This window comes from Panthera pardus, unplaced genomic scaffold (assembly GCF_024362965.1).
Source record: "Panthera pardus isolate Hobbes unplaced genomic scaffold, ASM2436296v1 HiC_scaffold_3, whole genome shotgun sequence".
NCBI classification, from domain to species: domain Eukaryota; kingdom Metazoa; phylum Chordata; class Mammalia; order Carnivora; family Felidae; genus Panthera; species Panthera pardus.
This window is the reverse complement of record NW_026526876.1, coordinates 47,895,282-47,916,226: the sequence shown is the minus strand read 5'-3', so window position 1 is coordinate 47,916,226 and position 20,945 is coordinate 47,895,282. Positions and strand designations below refer to the sequence as shown.

General features: G+C 58.9%; 2 protein-coding genes across 2 annotated transcripts in view; both read left to right on the top strand.

The window, feature by feature from the left end:
* Positions 1-2,766, top strand: part of BCAS3 (BCAS3 microtubule associated cell migration factor) — a 606,893-nt gene extending 604,127 nt beyond the window's left edge. Inside the window, exon 27 of the mRNA XM_019431027.2 lies at positions 1,960-2,766. Coding sequence (XP_019286572.2) covers positions 1,960-2,108 — 149 coding nt within the window. The 3' untranslated portion in view covers positions 2,109-2,766. The remainder of the gene's footprint in view (positions 1-1,959) is intronic.
* Positions 2,767-9,784: 7,018 nt separating this feature from the next.
* Positions 9,785-19,221, top strand: TBX2 (T-box transcription factor 2). The gene is made up of 7 exons (XM_019431037.2): positions 9,785-10,545; positions 11,657-11,924; positions 12,900-13,046; positions 14,251-14,327; positions 14,428-14,591; positions 15,051-15,688; positions 17,816-19,221. The coding sequence occupies exons 1-7, from the start codon at positions 10,151-10,153 to the stop codon at positions 18,266-18,268; spliced, it is 2,142 nt and encodes a 713-aa protein (XP_019286582.1). The 5' UTR covers positions 9,785-10,150; the 3' UTR covers positions 18,269-19,221.
* Positions 19,222-20,945: the final 1,724 nt, after the last annotated feature.

The window sequence follows — 20,945 nt, the reverse complement described above, 5'->3', positions numbered from 1 at the left end:
GGCAAGGGTCTCTGAAATCCAATGGGGCCTCAGAGATCCCCCACACGCTCCTTGGCTTGCTTGTGGGCAAAGAAGGGAACAAAGGAAGCTTTCTTGGAGTCTGATACTTCCATGCAGAAATTCCAGGGTCTATTCTTTGCTTTCCCATCCTGTCCCTCTCTTGGCACATGGTCTGTACTCCCAAGTTAGGGTGAGACCAGAGAACGAGTAGGGAAGACAGAGCTCATGCAGTAGTCACCTGCCTTGTTTTCTGTCCATATGTAGATAACTCTTGATGTATCCCAGGGCCCCTGGCCCAACAGGGAAGCCAGTGCGTCTTGGAGACTGGGACCATCATCGGGCCCACAGCCCCCTCCTTCCACTGCCCCCTATCTGCTGAGAGGTTCCAGTGCCCAGTGCACCCTTCCAGCCTGGACCCGGGCCCCAGACATGTCTGTGCAGCCTGAGGGCCCCTCTCGCCCAGGTACAGGTGCCTGCTCTGAAGGCACACTCTCCCACCCCATTCTGTGGTGGCTGCAGGGTAGCCTCTGTGCTTTGGGGTGACCTATAAAGAGTGGGAGTCAGTGGTTAGTGCCTGGATGGCTGCTGGTGGCCAGCCCAAGAGTAAAGTCCATGACTCATTCCCTAACCAAAACTAGCTGTGCTGCGTGTGTATGATGGCAGGGGGCCTGGGAGCAGGTACAAGCTGGAGATAAAGGTCTCAAGCCAGACCAGACAAGTATAACATTCAAGCACACCTTGCTGTTCCAAGTGGCAGCTTTGGGGTCCTGAGCTCCCGGGGTGGACGGTTAAGATCCTCTCAGTCCCAGGCAAGTGTACCTTGGAAGAAGAGAAATTGCACGTCACCACATCTTGGCTTGGGGTAGACTCCCAGGGTCTTCCCAGGTATGTGTGTGCCCGCACCTCAGAGCCCACTATGAGGGACTGAAAGGGGATAGGAACTAGCCTCTTGCAAAAAAACCAAGGTGTAATTCCTTCTTCCTTTCATTCAGCACGCAAAGAAATCTATTTCCACCCCACCTGCTCCAGTCCCTATCTTAAGTCAAGAGATGGCAGTGGGGACAGTTAAGGTGCCCACCACTCAATGAGATAGGGCCAGTTGCCCTATCTAAGATGGCAGCATGGCTGTGCTGGGGCCAGGGAAAGGGCAGTAGAAGGGGTTGGAGCCTCCCTGCCTACTTCCCAGGGCAACCCTGAGCAAGTACATTCTGAGGGGCCTCCAGGACACTTGAGGGATAAGAGAGAGGAAGGAAGGAAGGAAGGAAGGAAGGAAGGAAGGAAGGAAGGAAGGAAGGAAGGAAGGAAGGAAGGAAGGAGATACTGCAGGCAAGTAGGGACCTTCCCTCCATTGGAATAGGCCCCTCTCAAACCAGGCATTCCCTCCTGCAGGGAAACAGGACACTTTCCAGGAGGTGCCAAAGATGAGCCAAGGCCTGGCCAGCAGGCAGATTGGATGGGTCAGAATATGTGAGCAAGTGAGTTGCTAAGCCAGGGTGGAAGCTCTGGGTAACAGGCAGGGCCAGGGAGGAGAGGTAGGGACAGATCAGGCAGGAAAGCTGCAGTCCTTGCTGTGGTCTATCTTTTCTCCTGCCTAACCAGTAGATCCAGGACCGGAGCCACTTACGGAATTGGGGAGCATGCTGGCTGAGCATGAGTATGTGTGCAGGTGTGGGCACATGTCCCGTGTATGGCAGTGTGGTCCAGACAAATCAGCAGGGTGGCCATACTTCTGGCCCAAAGGGGTTCCCACAGTGAGGGAAAGACTGTGGCCTAAAACTGGAGTCTGCTAGCCAAGGGAGCTTCTCCCTCCTTCGGCTGAGCTCCCTGTGACCTGAGCTGCTGCCTGGTGCATCTGGGGAGCAGGTGGAGATCCCCCTCCAGGCAGACAGCCTGGCCCAGGGTGTGCCCCTCCCCCCAGACCCACTCTGACCAGGCCTGGTCCTCTCCTCTGTCTTGCAGAACTACAGCGAGAGGGAAGCATCGAGACTCTGAGTAACAGCTCAGGCTCCACCAGCGGCAGCATCCCAAGAAACTTTGATGGCTACCGATCTCCACTGCCTACCAACGAGAGTCAGCCGCTCAGCCTCTTCCCTACTGGCTTCCCGTAGTACCAGCAACCTGCTTCTGACTGGCCGGCCCACTCACCTGCTGGGGGGAGGGGGAGAAGCCCCCCTCTTGGTCCTACCCTTCAGTCTCTGCTCCTCTTTCACCAACCACCTTCCCCAAGCTTAGTGACAACAGCCACCCACCCTCCCTGGATGGAGAAGAGACCCTTCTCCAAAGCACCTTGGCACACTCTGACCTCTGTCCCCCATCAGTGGGGCTGTGGCTGAAAAAGACTCTGCAGAAGTTCCGTCCCCTCCTCTGCACATGATGTCCTGCATTGGATCCGCTTTTGTATTTTCTAACCATACCCACAGGGGGCTTGGGAGGAGAGAGAGTGGATGGCCCGCCTGGGCATTTTGACCCTGAGCAGACAGCTCTAGCCCACTCCTGGCTATGATATGCACTGCCCAGTTTCCCTTGGCCAACCTCCCTTTGGCACAGGGTAAACTGAGGCCCAGAGTATCAGGGAAGGAGGAAGGAAGGAGAAGCACCCCCCTTCCTCTTTTCTTTCCCCTTTGGCTCATGGGAAGGATTTGTCTTTTTTGTCTGTAAGCCCTTTTACCCTGGTCCTGTACTGTTGAGTGAAGGAAACCGTGGTTACCAAGACCCTGTCAAAAAGTGCACGTCTTGTCCAATAAATCACGCTGCAATTGGTGTCTATCCCTGAGTTGCTGGGGTCAGGGTCCTCTCCAAGCACCGAGCAGAGTCCTGTGGGCCTGACCATGTGTCTCTGCTTCCAGCACCCCCTGCCTTGATGATATGAGCAATTGATTGGAGAGTCAGTGCAGGGGTAAGAAGGAGGAGAATATTTGCTCTGCAATTTGGGTAGGGCCTGATTTAAATTTATTCTCCAAGTTTCTTGCCTGTTACCAGAGCAGGTAGTTCTGGAGGCACCACAGGCCTGGAGCCTCCTTGGCTGTGGCAGTCAGGGCCAGTCAGGTCCTCGACATGGGCTAAGGGAGGACTGCTGGAGGAAAGACCCTAACCTTATCTTTAAGGCGGGCACTTTGTAATTGCTTCTTTTTTCGAACTCAGAAGGTGAAAAGTTAGGTGTAGGTAGGTCTCTTGAAACCTGGCTGGAACCTTGGATGACAGGTTCCTGATTTTGTTCCCCTATCTCTTCCCAGTTCTGGACCTAAAGTGAATGGCAGAAAGGAGACAGGAACAGCAGGAGCAAAAAGGGGTGTTGAGTATGAAGGAGACTAATGCTAGCCCTTGTTCCCCTCTTCTCTGAGAACCCAGAAAAGCCTGGGAGGTTTGAAGGAAACCCACTGAGCCAGGTGTGGTTTGGGGTAAAGTTTAATGTAATAGTTGCAGATGAGTTGAATTCACAAACAAGCAGGGATCCCCATGCAACCATCCAGCCAGAACTGGAGCAGCATCTAGAGCCTCTGCTCCTTTCACATGCATCCCATCCAGTCCTCACAACTGAAAAGAGACTTCATCCTGAGTTCCCTCCACTGGGTCAGCTGGGCATCTTGGGAGAAGCGGGACCTGAATCAAACTAGGCTCTGTAGGCTGAGTAGATGGCCTTCCATAGGGTGGCTTAAGCCAGTCCCTCCTGTCTGGGGACTGCAAGGTGAGAAATCACATGCCCTAGAGAGGCATGGCTGGGAACATAAGGAGGTCTGGGCACAGCCAGTGGGGGCTGTCAGACTAGCAGCAGCTTTTCACCATTTCAGCTGAATCAGAGACACTGATGTGTCTGGCACATCCCCAACCCCCAGCCAGAGCAGTGTTTCAGTCAAAAAGGGACGGCGAAAGAGGTGCCACCAGGCTGCCAGTGCATACTATCTATTGCTTGGCTCCCTGGGGATGGGTCCAGAGCTCTAGGAAAGGTGAGCCTCTCTGAATCCACGTGGGTTTATGGATGGGGCAAATATGGGGAGCTCTCTCTCTCCAACCATTCAGGGAACCGGCTGGCAGCTTAGAGTCAGGAGTCCTCCCTGGCTCAGCCCTTTCCCTCCAGGGGGTGCAAAACATCTGTGGCCTCCTCTAGTCAGGGAAAGTGGTGGGTGTAGGGCTGGACTTGCCGGCTGAGCTTGCAGGACAATCTGGTTATTCATCTGCTCACAGCCAGGGCAACTCTTTGAGTATGTGGGGGAAGGGGAAGGATAAGAGAGGCCAGATAAGCTGGCCCCATGGCGGCTGCCACAGAGCTCAGGTTATCAGAGAGGCCTTGGGCCTGGCCCCTGGCTAATTGGGGAGGTTATGGACCCTGCCACAGCCTGTAATCAGCTGGAAGTGAGATCTGGGCCCCCGGGTGGGGGACCTCACTGCCCACTGGCCCTGGAGCAGCCAGCCTCCTATCCTCTAGAGATAACACCAAGGGCAATCTCCCACCTCACCCCCCAGAAGCCCAGCAGACCTCCATGATGGCATTACTTACCTAGGAGGCCATTAGAACAGGCATCTAATTGTGGCCTGACCGAGTGACCTTGAGGAAGCCATGTGATCTCCCTGATTCTCACAGTGCTACCTGCTCAACGGGCAAATTACCATGGACTTTCTCTCAGTTTGATGCGGGGAAAAAATATCTTCATGGTCTGTGAGGAGGCTGATGGGAGTTGGGGTGGCAGCTCAAGGAGGGAGGGCACTGTCTGGGATTGATCTGAGAAAAGGCCCAGTGGTCCCAAGGCAAATTCAGGCACACAAGCACTCTGCCAAACAGTATCAGCTCTGGAAGCAAGCAGAGGCCAGAGCAGGCAGCTGCCAGTCTGGGATTGGAAATGGTTTCTCAGGTGCTCATTTTTCTGCTGTTCACAGATCAGAGAATTTCTAAACTAGAAAGTACTTAAGAGAGCACTGTTTGGTCCTCATTTTGCAGATGAGAAGCCTGAGCCCCAGAGAAGGCCCTGGCCTTGCCCACGGTTACAAAGTCACACAGCTAGTCTGACCTCTGTCTGCTCCTTACTGCCTCACATGCCCTGGCTGGTTCCCTTACAGGGCCAGATTCTGCACTGGCCTGCACCCCCGCACAATCCAAGACTCTGATCCCACTCACCCCCATCCCATACTCCTGAGAGCTTTCAGACCCAGCCCCTGGCTTTGAAGCTACTCCCTGTCCCTGTGTAACTTGGAAAGGCAGCCCCTTCCTACAGACCTAGAGCTGGAAACTCTAGCGGCAACGGGAGAAAGCATCTGGTATATCTTGTATTCAAAGCAAGAGCCCAGCCTGAGGGTGGGTCTCCGAAGTCTCAGTATTGTCTTGCTGTAGAAGTAGGGGTAGCTATCAGGACAGCAATGACATCACCAGCTTCTAAGGAGTGGATGGAGCCTTGCTCTCTTTTAAGGTCCCAAGGTCCCATCCCAGCTCTGCCACTGGTAGCCATGTGGCTTTGGGTAAATTACTGCACCTCTGGGCTTCAGGGTCCTCATTTGTAAAATGGGGGCAGAGGTGCAAGCCCTGCCAAGAGGAAGAGCTGGGCTGAAGCAAGCAAAAGGGAAGCTGCAGGTCAAAAAAGGCAAAAGGTTGGTTTGAGGCCCAGAGACTGCCCAGACAGGCCAGGTAGCTCTACCTCGGGAGAGGGAGGGCCGGTGCGGCACAGCTGGAGCCCAGATTGTAGTGCGCAGCCCCCCGGACGCTTCGCCGCCCGGCTCCCTGGGAAAGTTTCTTGAAAGCAAATCCAGATCCTGGTGAGCGCTGGCAGACCAGCCCCGCCCTTCTCTCGCAGGTGGGCTGGTCCTAGGGGTCCTTCCTGCGATTTGCCCCCTCTCTCAAGCGCCACCGGAGCGTGGCCTGTTCGCGCTGCCGTGATCCCAAGCACCCACACCCACCATTTCACAATTGTGTGCGTCCACGCACACTCAGGTTCACAGAGGTGCACCTCACTTTTGCCGACCCGCCGCTCCGAAGCGGACAGCGGCGACCAAGACTCCAGAGCAGCTAATAGTCTGGAGCCCCTAGGGTTACGGGGTGCCGAAAACTCTGGGGAAGTCGTCCAAAGTTCAGAGGGGACGCGCCCTGGGTTGCCGGCCCACTGACCTCCCCCTCGCCCTCGCCCTCGGGTGTAGAACGACACCCTTCAAAGACAGGTCTGTCCTGGACCAGAGCGGCCAGGCGGGACCTCGGCTTCGCATTAGCCTGAAAGACTGGGGACTGGGCCACACAGGCCGTGGCTGCTCAGGCACTTCCCGGAACCTACCCGGAAAAAAAGTGGCCCCGCGCCTTTCCTGGCGCAAGGCCGGGGCCATAACGCGGGCCTGGAAAAGGTCGCGCCTCCCGCTCTCCCCACGCCCCCCAAACCATCCCAGCCACTTGGCCCGACCCTGCGCGGGGTAATTGGGTCGGGAGGGAGGCGTCGGGCGGGCGGCGACTCCAGAGAGACTGTGCGCCTGTCAGCAGCAATTTGTCTAAGTGGACGGGACAGGCCCGGCCGCTGTGGGCCAGGGTCATCGAGGCCGCGGCCCCCACCCCAGCCAGACCCGGGACCGCGGGGGAGCCGGGCCCGGCCGCTAAACCGGGCTGGCTGGCGCCAAGACTCCGGGAGGCGCGGGTCGGTCCGGGAAGCGGGAATGGGAAGCAACTCTGTGTCTCCCCGCGCCCCACCACCACACACACATACACACGCTACACGCCAAGACGGGGACAGGCGCCCAGTGGCACCTCCACTGCTGGTCACACGCATAGGCCACACACATCACCTGAGCTTAGCCCGGGCACACTCATTTCCTTAGTACTCTTCTCATGACAGCCCCCAGCTACGTCGCACGACGCAGGTCCCCACTCGACCACTAAGCCATCCACGCGGGCGCACGCGAATCCACGCCCGGTCACACAGACCAAAGACACCAGCGAGGCCCAACCCGGGGCAGGTCCCATCAGTGGCCCTTAACCACGCGAAATGTTACGGGGCCAAGGACAGACGGGCAGCCCAGCGAGGCTCAGGACCAAGGAACCACACCTCCCAGGCCTTCCCAGCCCGATTTCCTGGTTGCAGGAAGCGTGGAGCGTACTGAGGGCGCGCAACCACCCGCCAGAGGCGGGGAGGCCCGCGCCCGTCCGACGCCCGAGCCCAGGACTGCCTGGGAGAGGGAGGGGCGGCTGAGCGCGCGTCCCCCGCCCGTCTGCGGGGCCCGACCGATGCGAAGTGACAGGGGCCGGAGCTTTGTTGTGGAGCCTCGGCCGCCTGGCGCCAGCCGCCCCCGCCCGTGCCCTCCCCTCTCCAGCCCCGGGCGGCTTGCGAGGCGCCCCCCGGGGCCTCTTAAAGAGACACGAACTCTCAGCCCCGGGGACCACCCCCCCAAGAGGCGCCTGTTCCCGGGAAGGGGAAGTGGGGTAGACCCAGGTGGGGGAGGGGCCGAGCAGGAGCTGGGAACCTCTAGGCGCCGCTCCGAGGCCTCTTGGGCCTCCCCTGCGTGGGTTTTCGAGGAGGCAAGGATATCCCTCGCTGGAGAGTATGGCTGGGGGCGGGGGGGGGGGGGGGGTGTAGATTCAGAATCTTGAGGGCAGCTGTAGCAGGACCTCGGGGTGGTTGCGGGACAGCAAGGCCGGGCAGACGACTGGGGCCTGACTGGAAAGAGCCTGTGACCGCGGGAGGGCAGGTCCGTGACCCAGTGGCTGTGGCCAGCTGGGATCGTGGTCCCCAAATGCAGCCGCTGCACCGTCGCCGGGTTTCTTCGGCAAACAACCCAGGCCAGCGTGTTTCTCGAACTCTCCGGGCCTTGGAACTCTGGACCAGCTACGGATCTTTCCCGGGAAAATGTCCGAATTGCATACAATTAGGTGTACACACATTCTTACGAGTAGGAAAGTATGCGTACACGCACGAGTTTGCAAATGTATTCACGTATTCCCAGGCCCGCACCCGGATTCCCGGCTAAGGAACGCTGCCCTTTTATCTGGTCACCTCACTGACTGCGCAAACCTGCCCACACATGTCCCTCCCTGAGGGGCCATATCCCGCCTAAATGGAGCCGGCAGGACTTTGCCTATGCAAAGCTGCAACGGATCCTGCCACATCTTCGCAGACTGCGCAAAGCGGAGTCAAAGATTCGTTCCGGACAGAGAGGAGGCACTACAAGAAGAGCAGGGTTTTGAAGGAAAACTCTGTGGGGGCGGCGGTCATTTGCGAGCTGGGTAAAGGAGCTTTGAGGGCTCCGGGACTGGCCTGGAAAAGTAGAAAAAAGGTCGCGGAGGCCAAACCACTCCGGCCGGTCCTGAACCCGCACTCCTTCGACTTAACAGGCTTTACATGCCAGGTCCACGTGTGCAGCGACAAGGTGCCCTGCGACTTGGTGTGCGTAGTGGACGGCCAGTGTTGCCTGGATCACTGTTGGATGTGGGCTGTACACACCTACCACGCGGGCACAGGGCCCGCGCCGGCTGAACTCACCCTCACTTGTATTGGTTGTGCGGGCAGGAGTGTCACCTATGTGCAGTACGTGGTCCTTCTTATCCTTCGGAACGCGACCACCAGGAATCAGTCTGAGTGTCAGCGCCCCAGCCCGATTCACGGCAGGTGTGTGACGGCTTCACTCTCTGGGCACACTCCTTAAGTTGCCACTCGCGCCGCGCACAGTGGGCACCACCATACAGAGCGCACAACACACACACACACACACACACACACACACACACCCATGTGGCAGAGGGGGGGAATACTGGGGCTGGTGAAGAACGAAGACTGCCGATAGTCGGGGTGGGGATGGATTCAACCACAGGTGAGTGCAAACATTCCGACCCCCGTACTCGTTTCTCTGCACTACTGAACTTGGGAGACTAGCGCTTCGGAGAGCCGGAAACAAACTCTAGGAATGTGGCCGAGAGCGGAGAAAGGATGCCGCTGTTTAGGATGAGGGAGACTTGTGTCTCCGGTACCGGATACGACGAAAATTCGTTGCGCGGGTCAAGAATCTGGGGACCGGGATCAGCCGTCCAGCTCGGCGAACGATGCGCTCACCTTCCTAGACCCGAGGACCCGGCTCTCCCGGCCGTCGGATGTCTCAGGGCTGGATGCAGGAGGCAGGATACTGGGCTGAGTTCAGGGCTTGCCCAGAATTCCAAGTTCCTCCTGAGTCTTCCTGTGAGGGGGAGGCGCGGACTGGGGGGTCCCCGCGTTTCCCGAGTACAAGGCCGCATCCCACTCCCTCCCATGCCGGCCCCACCGAAGGGCTCTACCACCGCTCCACTCACCGGCTCCCGCCACCTGGGTTCCTCTCCAGGACCTCGGCCGCCCTCGCCTCCCGACTCGCCCGCCCACCGGCCTCTCTTTCCAGTTCCCTCCGGAGTGCAGGGGCCCCGGGCGGCGCCTCCGCCGAGAGCGGGGTCGGAGGCCAAGCTGGGGCGCGGGCCAGAGCGGCTGAGCCGCCGGGCGAGGGAGAAGGAGGGCGCCCCCTCTCCTCACGGGGCCATGTCAATGCTTTGCACTTGGAGCCGGCGTGCGGCTGGGGGGTCCTTCCCCAGGGCCTTGGGACCCGGGCGCCCCCCGCCTCAGGCCCTTTCGGCGGGTCGGGTCGGCCCGCCGCTCTTTCCCGTCCGGGCGCAGGCAGCCGCGGGCGCGGGCGGTGGGGTGGGGGCCGGGGCAGGGGGAGGGGTCTCGGGGCCCGCTTGCCCGTCATTGGTTAATATTTTATTCTGTTGACATGTTTTCTTACTGCTGAGGCTTCCGACACCTTCTCCCCGGCCCCCCCTCCCGGCCGGAGCTTGGCTAGAGCTGTCAAAACCCCGCCCCCGGAGACCCACAATTGGTCCAAAAAGCGTAAAATCAGCAATCAAGGGGGGCCTGGCTCGTTAGCGCAGGGGATCCGAGCAGGGCAGGACATGTGAGATAGTCACAGTTTTCCAGAGATCACGACAAGATCTAACCAGTCGCGCGTGGTCCCCGGCGCCGGAGCGGGCCAGCCCAGCCCAGCGCAGAGCCCCCGCCACCCCCGCGCCCAGAGCCCCGCGCCCCTCGCCGTGCCTCGGACGGAGAGCCGGGAGGAGCCGCCGCTGCGCTTGCCACCCGGGTCGCCCTTCCTCCGCGCGCGCCGCCGCCCGGGCCGGGGGTCCGAGCCGCGCGCCCCCGGCCCCGGCCCCTGGGCGCCTGGGCCGGATGTCCCGATGAGAGAGCCGGCGCTGGCGGCCAGCGCCATGGCTTACCACCCGTTCCACGCGCCACGGCCGGCCGACTTCCCCATGTCCGCCTTCCTGGCGGCGGCGCAGCCCTCCTTCTTCCCGGCGCTCGCACTGCCGCCCGGCGCGCTGGCCAAGCCGCTGCCCGACCCGGGCCTGGCGGGGGCGGCGGCCGCGGCGGCCGCGGCGGCGGCGGCGGCCGAGGCGGGGCTGCACGTCTCGGCACTCGGCCCGCACCCGCCCGCCGCGCATCTGCGCTCGCTTAAGAGCCTGGAGCCCGAGGACGAGGTGGAGGACGACCCCAAGGTGACGCTGGAGGCCAAGGAGCTGTGGGACCAGTTCCACAAGCTGGGCACCGAGATGGTCATCACCAAGTCTGGGAGGTAGGGCGGCCGGCTGGCCGGCGGGCACGCAGGCGGGCGGGCGGGCTGGGGGACCCGACAGCACAGACCAGCGCCGAGCCTGCCGCTCGAGGCTCCGGGCTCTGGCCCCGGCGCCACGCTTAGCTCCCACAGGCAACCAAGTTGACTTTTCTCATTTGGCACCGAGAGAAATTTTAAAAACTAAAACATGAAAATCTCCCGAATAAAGTAAAACGAAAACATGCTGTTAAAGAACAGTCCTAACCATTCTGAGTCCCAAAGCTGAGGAGGTCCTGCGGCTCGGCCCCAGGCGGGTCTCAGACATCTCCGCAGCAACTCAGCCTTGCCGCCTCGCTCTCCTGCCTCCCTGTCTGACTCGGAGCTCCAGGGAGATGTAGCATCTCCCGGACTGTCCTCTGACCCTGAAGCCCATAATGAAACCTGTACCATGCTAGGCCCTGGCTGGCCAGCCGATTCCAGCCGGCCGTCCCTTTCCGGCAGTAAGCCCCAAGCGGCCCTGTGGAAGCCTGACCCACGCTGGGAGCCTTGTCCTGGCCCAAGGAGCAAAAAGCTCCCTACTCACACACCACTCCAGGCCTTAACGCCTGACGAAAATCACAGCCCCCAGCCCCTCCACCCTTTGACTCAGCCGCCGGGAATTCAGGCCTCAGGTTCACCCTCTTCCCCCGAAACTTAAGGTTCTTGTTGGGCTGCAACCCAGTTATCCAAGCAAACATCTTCTGGTTTTATTTTTGGGAGTTTCAGTCCCAGTGGGCATATCTCCTGAATGAATTTTGGGAAGATTCAAAAGAAGCAGGTGTATTTCTAGGGGGCCTGGATTTCTTTCTTGGACATCCGCTTTCATCTCAGATGAGAGAGAAAGAGAGTCACCAGATCTGAGGATAAAGCCGATGGGAAACCATATAATAAGAGAGAGTTTGACAAGCGGAAATGGGATCCCCCAGGAATAATAACCACAGGTGGGGTCTCTCAGGCAGTTATATGGGGGCAGAGCCCAGACAACCGGGAAACACAGATAGGGAAGCTCCTGGCAGTGGTGTGTGCTTGGGGAGTGAGGTCCTCCGACATAAAACCGGGTCCCATGGAGTCTTGCCCTTTCCCTTCCTCGCAGGCGGATGTTTCCTCCCTTCAAGGTGCGAGTCAGCGGCCTGGACAAAAAGGCGAAATATATCCTGCTGATGGACATTGTGGCTGCTGATGATTGCCGGTATAAATTCCATAACTCGCGCTGGATGGTGGCGGGCAAGGCCGACCCAGAGATGCCCAAACGCATGTACATCCACCCGGACAGCCCGGCCACGGGAGAGCAGTGGATGGCCAAGCCTGTGGCTTTCCACAAGCTGAAACTAACCAACAACATCTCCGACAAGCATGGCTTCGTGAGTGCTGGGCGGGCGCGGGGATGGGGGTCGGAAACTGAGCGTCCTGTGCTGCAGGGGGTGGGGGCGGGAGAGCAGGCGGCGGGATTCCCCAGAGAGGAGCACTGGCCGAACTCTCAAAGTGCCCCTGCTTGGGTCACCGCCCTGTGGCCTATGCTGGCTGAGTCTGGGCCCAGAGGGCTCCACTTTGCAAGCCTGGGTTGTGGGGTGGAAAGCCCCAGGCTGCTCACAATCTTGGCTGGGGTCAAGCCTTCCAAAGCTCTTCCTAGAGCCCAGCCGGAGGCAGGTGCGACTCAGTTGTGCGGCCTCTGGTGTTTAAGTGCTGAGCTTGGAAGTCCTACCCCCAACCTCAGCTTGTCCTCACCCTTCCCCATGACCTGTGTCCCCATTTCCCTTCCCACCCCCTCCCCAGACGAGGAGATTTAAAAGTTAAACCAGCCCCTTTAACAACCTAAGTCTCCATTCCCTCCTCCCATAGGCAAACGCCCTACCAGGAGGAGGGAGTTTGGGGGGTTCTCTCCATTTCTGCCTGAGGCAGGGCCCCAGTGAATGGGAAGGGGGGGTTGATGGGGCAAAAGGGATTGTCCATTCAGAAGTAGGGCGCTCGCTGAGCCCCCAAAGATCCAAAGCTTCTCTCTGTAGAGTTACTAGGGGCTTAGCAATGAGCCCAGGAAGAGAGGTTAAGAGTGGAGTTTTATGGGGGTTTTCTTTTGTTTTATTTCTATTTTCAACTGGGGTAATTTTTTTAAGTAGAGAGAGAAAGAGAGAGAAACTGTGATAAAGAAAGCTGAGAGAAAAATAAAAAGAAATATAGGCAAGAAAAAAGGCAGAGAAGACAGGAGAAAATAGCGAAGGAGGGGGTGTAGAAGGCAGACGAAGAGAGAGAGAGCATTGGAAAGAGGTCGGGTCCCCAGAGAGTAGAAATGCTCTGGCCAAAAGCTGGGAGCTATCGGCTGACCCGCACCCTCCCCACAGACCATTCTGAACTCCATGCACAAGTACCAACCGCGCTTCCACATTGTGAGAGCCAACGACATCCTGAAGCTGCCCTACAGCACCTTCCGCACCTACGTGTTCCCTGAGACCGACTTCATCGCGGTCACTGCCTACCAGAACGATAAGGTGCGCTTGGGGGGGGCGATGGGCCCAGCCCCTGCACCGATGCCCCCTTACACCTGCAGACTCCACCCCTTCACTCATATCTGCCCGTAGACCCCAGCACCCATCTCTCGCTCTCACAGCTCACTCCAGAGCAGCAAGTCTCATCTGTAACCGAAGCACCCACTGAAATCCTCCAGGCTCCCCCCCACCAAGTCCGCGACACGACACGTATACACAGGCTCCCCCTCGGGGCGCTAACAGCTGGGCACTCCAAGGGGTGGGGATATTTACTTAGTAATTAGCTGAGACTCCCGGCCCGTGCTGACATTTTTACATTTTATTCGTTTATTTCTTGGCATTGGAATGGGAATTTAAATGAAGAGAGGGAGCCCGAGGCACCCTGCCCTGGCTCTCCTGACTCTCTGGAAACCAGCAATAGGAACCTGGGGCCCAGTTTTCACTCTCTCGGGGGAGCCAGAGGGCGGGACAGGTGACACAGCTTCCCAAAGTATCCCCACTCTGGGTCGGTCCAGGCTGTGAACCCCTTGGGAGGTGCTTAGAGAATTTTTCTGCTTGCTGCCTTTCTATCCTCCTTTTCTAGAGGTGCAGAGCTCACTCCCTCTGGGCCTGTGCCCATAGACCACTCTCGGGACAGTGTCCAAGCGTCCTGCCGGTCGTTCTTTTTGTCTTTGTGAAATGGCATGTATGCGGGTATGTGGGCAACATTTCGGGGGACTCAGATACGTGTGGAGGAGTGTGAATTCGTTCTGTTCTGTGGGCACTTGGTTATTTTGTCTGTGTGTACTTGCGTGTGCGCGGGCCCGTGAGTGTGATTTGTGTCTGTGGTGTGGACTCGCGTGTGTTTTGCTGTCTCCGTGCGCTCCTGCTCCGATGCCCGGTTTGTTAAACTTGAGTGACCGAGTGGGTCTGTGTGCATGCTTGGGCAGATTTCGACTCTTTGCACACACCTTTGGGCTTGTGTGTGCAAGATAAGGGAATATGCTTCGAATAAAGTGGAAGAGGAGAGACCCTGTGGCTTCCCGCGAGGACCGCCCGCCGGCCTCAACTCGTCTTCCAGCTCGGAGAGTCGTATCCTAGGCGGGCGGGTACCAAGTGGACTTTCGCGGGGTTCTTCTCTGGGGCGGCAGCCTCCGACCTCGGGGTGCCTCAGCCCAGGCTGGAGGCGACTCATCCTGACCTGGCGCCGCCCCCTCGGTCCCTGCAGATCACTCAACTGAAGATCGACAACAACCCGTTTGCCAAGGGCTTCCGGGACACCGGGAATGGCCGGCGGGAGAAAAGGTGAGGGGTGCGCTGGCCGGCTGCGCGGTGGGAGACTGAGCCAGCAGAACGCTGGGGGGTATGAGCTCGTCTCTGACCGGCTCCCTCCGCTCATCCCCAGGAAGCAGCTGACGCTGCCGTCTCTGCGGCTGTACGAGGAGCACTGCAAACCGGAACGCGACGGCGCCGAGTCCGACGCCTCTTCTTGCGACCCTGCCCCCGCGCGGGAACCGCCACCCTCCCCGGGGTCAGTGCCTAGTCCCCTGCGCCTGCATCGGACCAGAGGTGAGAGTTGGGTAGTCGGACCCGGGGTAGAGGAAGGGGAGGTTCTCCTTCCGACCCCAGGCTGGCTCTTTGCTCAGCTTCCGGGTAACCACAAAACCTGCGGGAAGCGTCAGCAATGTGTCTGGGATGGGGCAAACGACCGAGGCCTTTCCAGTGAGGGCGGTCCGGGTATCCAGAAGATCTGGCTGCCCAGCTAGGTCCTTGGCACTGTGTGACTCTATCAGTGAGTTTCCTTTACATGGCTCAATTTCTCCCGCTGTAAATACGGAGCCTTAGGTTAGGTGACCTGCAGCTGCCCCTTTGCCCGACGAGGATCTGGAAGTTCCTCGAACGTGGCTTCCTCGGGAGCAGGCCTCTCCCAGTCTCTCCGACCCGGTACAGACACGGGTGGAGGAGGGGAGGCCTCGCGTCTGTCTCTTCCGGGACCCCTGTGACCTCCCGCGTCCTTTCTCTCTGCAGCCGAGGAGAAGTCGTGCGCCGCGGACAGCGACCCAGAGCCGGAAAGGCTGAGCGAGGAGCGCGCAGGGCCGGCTCTCGGCCGCAGCCCGGCCCTGGACAGCGCCAGCCCCCCTCGCTTGACCGAACCTGAGCGCTCCCGGGAGCGGCGCAGCCCGGAGAGGGGCAAGGAGCCGGCGGAGAGCGGCGGGGACGGTCCGTTTGGCCTGCGGAGCCTAGAGAAGGAGCGCACGGAAGCAAGGCGAAAGGACGAGGGGCGCAAGGAGGCAGGCGAGGGCAAGGAGCCCGGCCTGGCGCCGCTGGTGGTGCAGACGGACAGTGCGTCCCCTCTGGGCGCCGGACACCTGCCGGGCCTGGCTTTCTCCGGCCATCTGCACGGGCAGCAGTTCTTCGGGCCGCTGGGGGCCGGCCAGCCGCTCTTCTTGCACCCGGGACAGTTCGCCATGGGCCCCGGAGCCTTCTCTGCCATGGGCATGGGTCACCTGCTGGCATCGGTGGCGGGCAGCAGCAGCAGTGGGGGGGCTGGCGGCCCAGGGACCGCCACCGGGCTGGACGCAGGCGGGCTGGGTCCCGCGGCCAGCGCCGCAAGCACCGCTGCGCCCTTCCCGTTCCACCTCTCCCAGCACATGCTGGCATCTCAGGTAAGACCTGTGATCTGAAGGGAGAAAGAGCAAGGTGGGCATAGGGCCTGGGGGTGCCATAGGTGCTCTGAGTTTCTAGCGGACAACCACTCTGTCCTGGGGAGACCTGACACTCCACCACACCTAGGTTCAGGGAGACTAAGAGTGTAGGTCTAGGGTCTCGCCAGGGTGCTATTTTGACTGTGTGTGACTGTGGACAAGTGCCTGACCCTCTTTGGGCCTGTTTCCTTCCCTATAACTCCAGCACAGAGTGGCACCCAGTAGACTCTTCCTCCGACAGACTGAGTCTGCCTCTGGCTTTGTGAAGTCCACTTTCCTGGCCTCAGGACACTTCTCTTGGAAACAAAAACCCTTGGCTCACTGTCAGTCCCTGAAAGGCTAAGATGCCTGGAAAAAGGGAGTAGGAAGATTTGCAATATTTTCTGGACAATTGACTGCCAAAATGACCCACCTCTCAGATGCCTCTGGCCCCTTTCAGGCCCTCCAGAAGTCCTCCTGTTCCTTCCCCCACCTTAGGTCTCCCAACTACACATCTCAGGAAAGAAGGGCTCAGTTCCCCAAGCCCAGGCTGAAATTCTGAGCTCCCAGGGGAGACTTTATGAAACTGGCTAGGAGCAAAATAAGGAGACCCAATGGGGAGAGCGGCCTCTTTGGTTGCTTGGGTGGAATATTCCCTGTGGAAAGATTTGGAATCTCTACATTCATTTTCTTCCCTCTGAGGTTTCTGGCAAATTGAACCTTTGAGATCTTATCTTAAGGGAAGGAAAATAGGAGTTCAGGTCTGAGAAGGCTCATTTGGTTCAGAAGCAAATATTTTTAAAATGGGGGAAGGGATCCTGAAATGGGTTTTAAATAGAGCTCAGTGTCAGGGATATGTGGAGTGAGCATTTGAAACACTAACATCACATATCTGTGGCTCTGAGATGGCAAGGAAGCTTCTGGAAAATGTAGCTCAGGTCCTGGAGGTTTAATCTGCATCCTTGATTCCATATGTATGTGAATGCCTCCTCCCCAGCATGGGCATCATAAAGGTTGTCGGGAAGTCAGGGCTTCTAGATACAGCCTGGTCAACAGGTGCAAGGCCAGGCTGAGAGTACCCAGCACTCAGGAGGTATCACTTGGTATACTGCTACTGGTTAAGTTCCTATAACTGAGTAGCCCGCCCTTGGCCATCAGGTAGAGCCAAATTTGGGGAGATTTGAAGCCTCCCTCCTTCCTCTCCCCCTGAGATACCAGGACTGAATGCCCAGTAGGACTTGACCTCCTCAGGAAGGATATTTTCTCATTCCCGACTGGGCTACTTCTTTCCTTCTCCCTGCCTGAGCCAGGCCTGAGACTCCCTGGAAGCCCAGCACAGCCAGCTCCCTGCCCTCCTCCCCATACCCTCTTACTCTGGAGAGTGAGCCATTATCTCAAAGGTCAGATAATCCAAAAGTCGGGCCTCATAGACTCAGCAGATGTTTGTCAGGGTTTCCTGGCTACTGTGCTCTCCACGGGCAGACTTTGCATTCCTTCCTCAGCTGCCACTGAGGTGCTGCCAGGAGCTCTTTGTAGAATATCCAGGCCAGTTTATAAACGGATTGGCATCTATGCCCTTCTGACCCAGGTAGGAGATCCCTGAGCAGGCAGGCAGGTAGAAGGAGAATGTACGGAGTTCCTCACCTCTCCTGCCCAGGCTTTCTCAGTCCTTTGGGGCACCTGCAGAAAGAAGGGTTGGGGAGGACACTCTTTTAAATGAGCAGAACCTCCCAAGACAGCCAAAGCTGCCTACTTGCCACCTGGCTCTATGCCTGCCCAGTTTCCTCCCTCTAGGCTTTTGCTCATGCTACTTCAGCCACCTGGCATGTCTTTCCCTCACTCGTACTGTAATACCTGGCACGGAGCTTGACGGCACCAGACCTTTGCATCATAACCTGAAGTGAGCTCCTGTCTAACTAGATTTGGCCATAGGCATACTGGCTCTCCTCTACCTGTGCTGCTTGGGGTTACAGTTATGTGAGCTCTGGTCTTATATTCCTAAAACAGTAGGACAAGGATTCCTGGTGGTGGCACCACCCCCAGCACCCAGCTCACCCTTAGAACACCTCAGGCAGGATGCCTAACCCTTGTCTTGTTCTTTTCTTTCAGGGAATCCCAATGCCCACTTTCGGAGGCCTCTTCCCCTACCCCTACACCTACATGGCGGCCGCTGCAGCAGCGGCCTCTGCTTTGCCAGCCACCAGTGCTGCGGCTGCAGCTGCTGCCGCTGCGGGCTCCCTATCCCGGAGCCACTTTCTGGGCAATGCCCGGCCCCGCCTGCGGTTCAGCCCCTACCAGATCCCGGTCACTATCCCGCCTAGCGCTAGTCTTCTCACCACGGGGCTGGCGGCGGAGGGCTCCAAGGCTGCGGGCAGCAACAGCCGGGAGCCCAGCCCGCTACCGGAGCTGGCTCTCCGCAAGGTTGGGGCCCCATCCCGCGGTGCCCTGTCACCCAGCGGCTCAGCCAAAGAGGCGGCCAGTGAACTGCAGAGCATCCAGAGACTGGTGAGTGGGCTGGAGAGCCAGCGAGCCCTCTCCCCCGGCAGGGAGTCGCCCAAGTGAGGGGACTGCCCAGCTGCTCCGCTGCCACGCAGACCTCCCCGGCTGCCTGCCCCTGCTGCTTGGGACGTGTACAGCACAGAATGGGTATTTATTTAAATAAAGGAGCAAAAGCGGGCTGCTGCAGCCGGAATAGAGCCCTGGCCAGCCAGCCGGAGCCTGGGACAATTCCCTAGGCCCCAAGAAGAACCTGGCTGCCGGGAACACAGTCGCTTAGGAGCCACTGGTCACTGTCCAGATCTGCTCCGATGTCAAAGTGGCATTGGCCAGGTGTCCCTCCAGGTCCTCCAGCGCTGTGGGGAGGCCTCATTGCCCCGCCCAGTGGTCTCATCGGGAGACAGAAGGTGCAGGAGTCAGAGATGGGAACTTCGGAGGGAACCCCAGAGCCCCTAGCCTTGGGCCTGGACCGCTTGAGAATCTGCAGTAAGGGATGCGGGCACAGTGAAGACTGAAGTCAGTGTAGACTTGAGCTGGGAGGGACCTGTTCTTTTAGTCCTCCCACTTCTTCCCCCGAAAGACAGGCGCTCCTCCCACCCCTCGGTCAGGGGAGGGAGTGGCACTTCTGCCTTGAGTCCCCAGGGGGAGAAAAAAAAAAGATATTTATAAAATAAATGGTAATTTGTGTAAATAAGCTTTAAGGTTCCCAGAATATACAAATTGGTATTAATTTATTCAAAGGTGTACATTACTGTGTACATAATATTTAGAGATTAATTCATAGCATTTAAAATTTCTTTTCATTTTACATAAGCATCTATATTGTACAGGGCTGGGGGGTCCTCGGCTGCGGGAGAAGCCCCATCCCTGGAGGGGCTCCCACCCCGCCAGCCCCTCGGCCCCTCCGCCCGGGCTTTGCTCGCCCGGCCCGCGGGCTCCACCTCAGGTTTTCACTTTTCGCTACCGAGCGAGACGAAAAGACAAAAACTCGAGAAAACAATAAAACGCTGCAATGCGAAGTGAACGGCGCTGTGCGCTCTGTGGGCCGCGTGGGGTAGGGGCGCAGCAAGCGCGTTAGGAGGGGCTGGAGGCGGGGATAAAACGTCGGGCGCCCCCAGCTCGGCGGCAGCTGCACCCCGGGGGCGGCAGCAGGCTGGCTGGGGCAGCGGGCGGAGCTGCGAGGCCGAGCGGCGCCGGCGCGGGCCACCGGCTGGGCCGGGAGGCGCCGAGCCCCTTCGAGTCCCCCGCGCTCCCGGCGCGGGCCGCCTCCCAAGTCAGGGGCCGGGCTCCCTCTGCTGGCCACTTGCCTCCGGCCGCCGCCCCAGCCACTCTGCACCGGGACTCCTGACTCCCTTTCTGGGGCTCCAGAGTAGAAACGAATCCCGTTTTAGCGCCTCTGGGTAGGCGGAGCTGGTAAGAGGGGTGCACCCTACTCCCTCTCTCCCTTCTGAGGAGGAGTTTGGTAGTGGTGCACCCAGTACCACGGACCCTAGAATCCTTTTCATCTCTCTGCCTCCTGGACCTCAAAAAGAAACCGTTCTTGGGGCGTCTAAGCACAAGACCCTTGATTTTGGGGTGGTAAGTTGGGCCCCACGTTTGACTTAGATATTACTTTCTTTAAGAAGAAGAAAGAAGCATTTCTCCTTGTCAGGGCTGTTGACTAGAGTGACAGTCTAACCTGAAAGTTCTCCCGTGTAACTCATCTAAATCTCTTTTGGGGGTGTGGGAAGTGTGGGTCAATAGGCTACTTCCCGTACTGCCTCAGTTTCCTCTGGTATAATAAAGGGCTCCGCTGGGGTATCTCTGGGAGTCCCATGTGTCTTCCCAGTGGCACGTTCTTCCCAGTGGCCCCCTCCTGCAAGTGGGCCTCCCACCCCCATCCTTTGAGCTTCTTTCTGCTTCACACAGCCAACAGGTGTCTCCGACCCCCAAATCCTAGTAGTGGGAAGGGGTGAAAGATGGGAAGTCACTCCTTTAACCCACCCTCAGGTCTGTCCATCACCGAGCTCCCACCTCCTTCCCAGTTCTCTGCTCTTTAAGCCTTGGGAGTCTGTGCCGCCCTGGATGAACACACTGCCTGCCCACCTTGGGTACTTTAGGGGGCAGCAAGCACAGGTCCCCCAACTCACCAGGAACACCAGGAATGGTAAGATGAAGGAAGGGTGAAGGTGGAGGCGGGACTGCCAGTATCCGGGCCTCCAAGTGCCCAGGACGCCTCCGTGGGCCAACACACGTGCAAGGAAAGAGAACTGTGTCCGCCTGTTCCACGGAGGGAGCTGGACCCAGCCTACGCTGAATTCGGCAAGGGGCTTGGCCAGTGAGAGAGCAAAAGGGCGCAAAAGACTGTCCCAGCTCCCAGAGTGTGGGCTGCTTCTTCGCTCTCTGACCTTCCGCAGGCAGGACAGCGAATGTGGCAGTCCAGGAACCGGGCGGGCCAGAGAGGCCACTTTCTCAGCTCAAATAGAATCCCTCGTGGACAGTGTGCTTATTTGAGGTCGCTTTCGGCTCAAAACACCTCTGAAATTTTCGAAGAGCGGGGCGCGTTCACTTCTTCCGGTTTCTCCCCGCACGTCTAAGAAGGAAAGTTGGGCAGAGGCTGCAAGTGCACGGCAGTCTCAGGAGCGGGTTGCTGACACCAGGGGGCAGTACCAACCTAAAGCTGCGGTGAGAGCGGCGCGCAGAGTGGGGAACTCCAAGAGGGTGGCCGCGAATGCCAGGCAGGGCGGCCTGGTTGCGGCCGCAG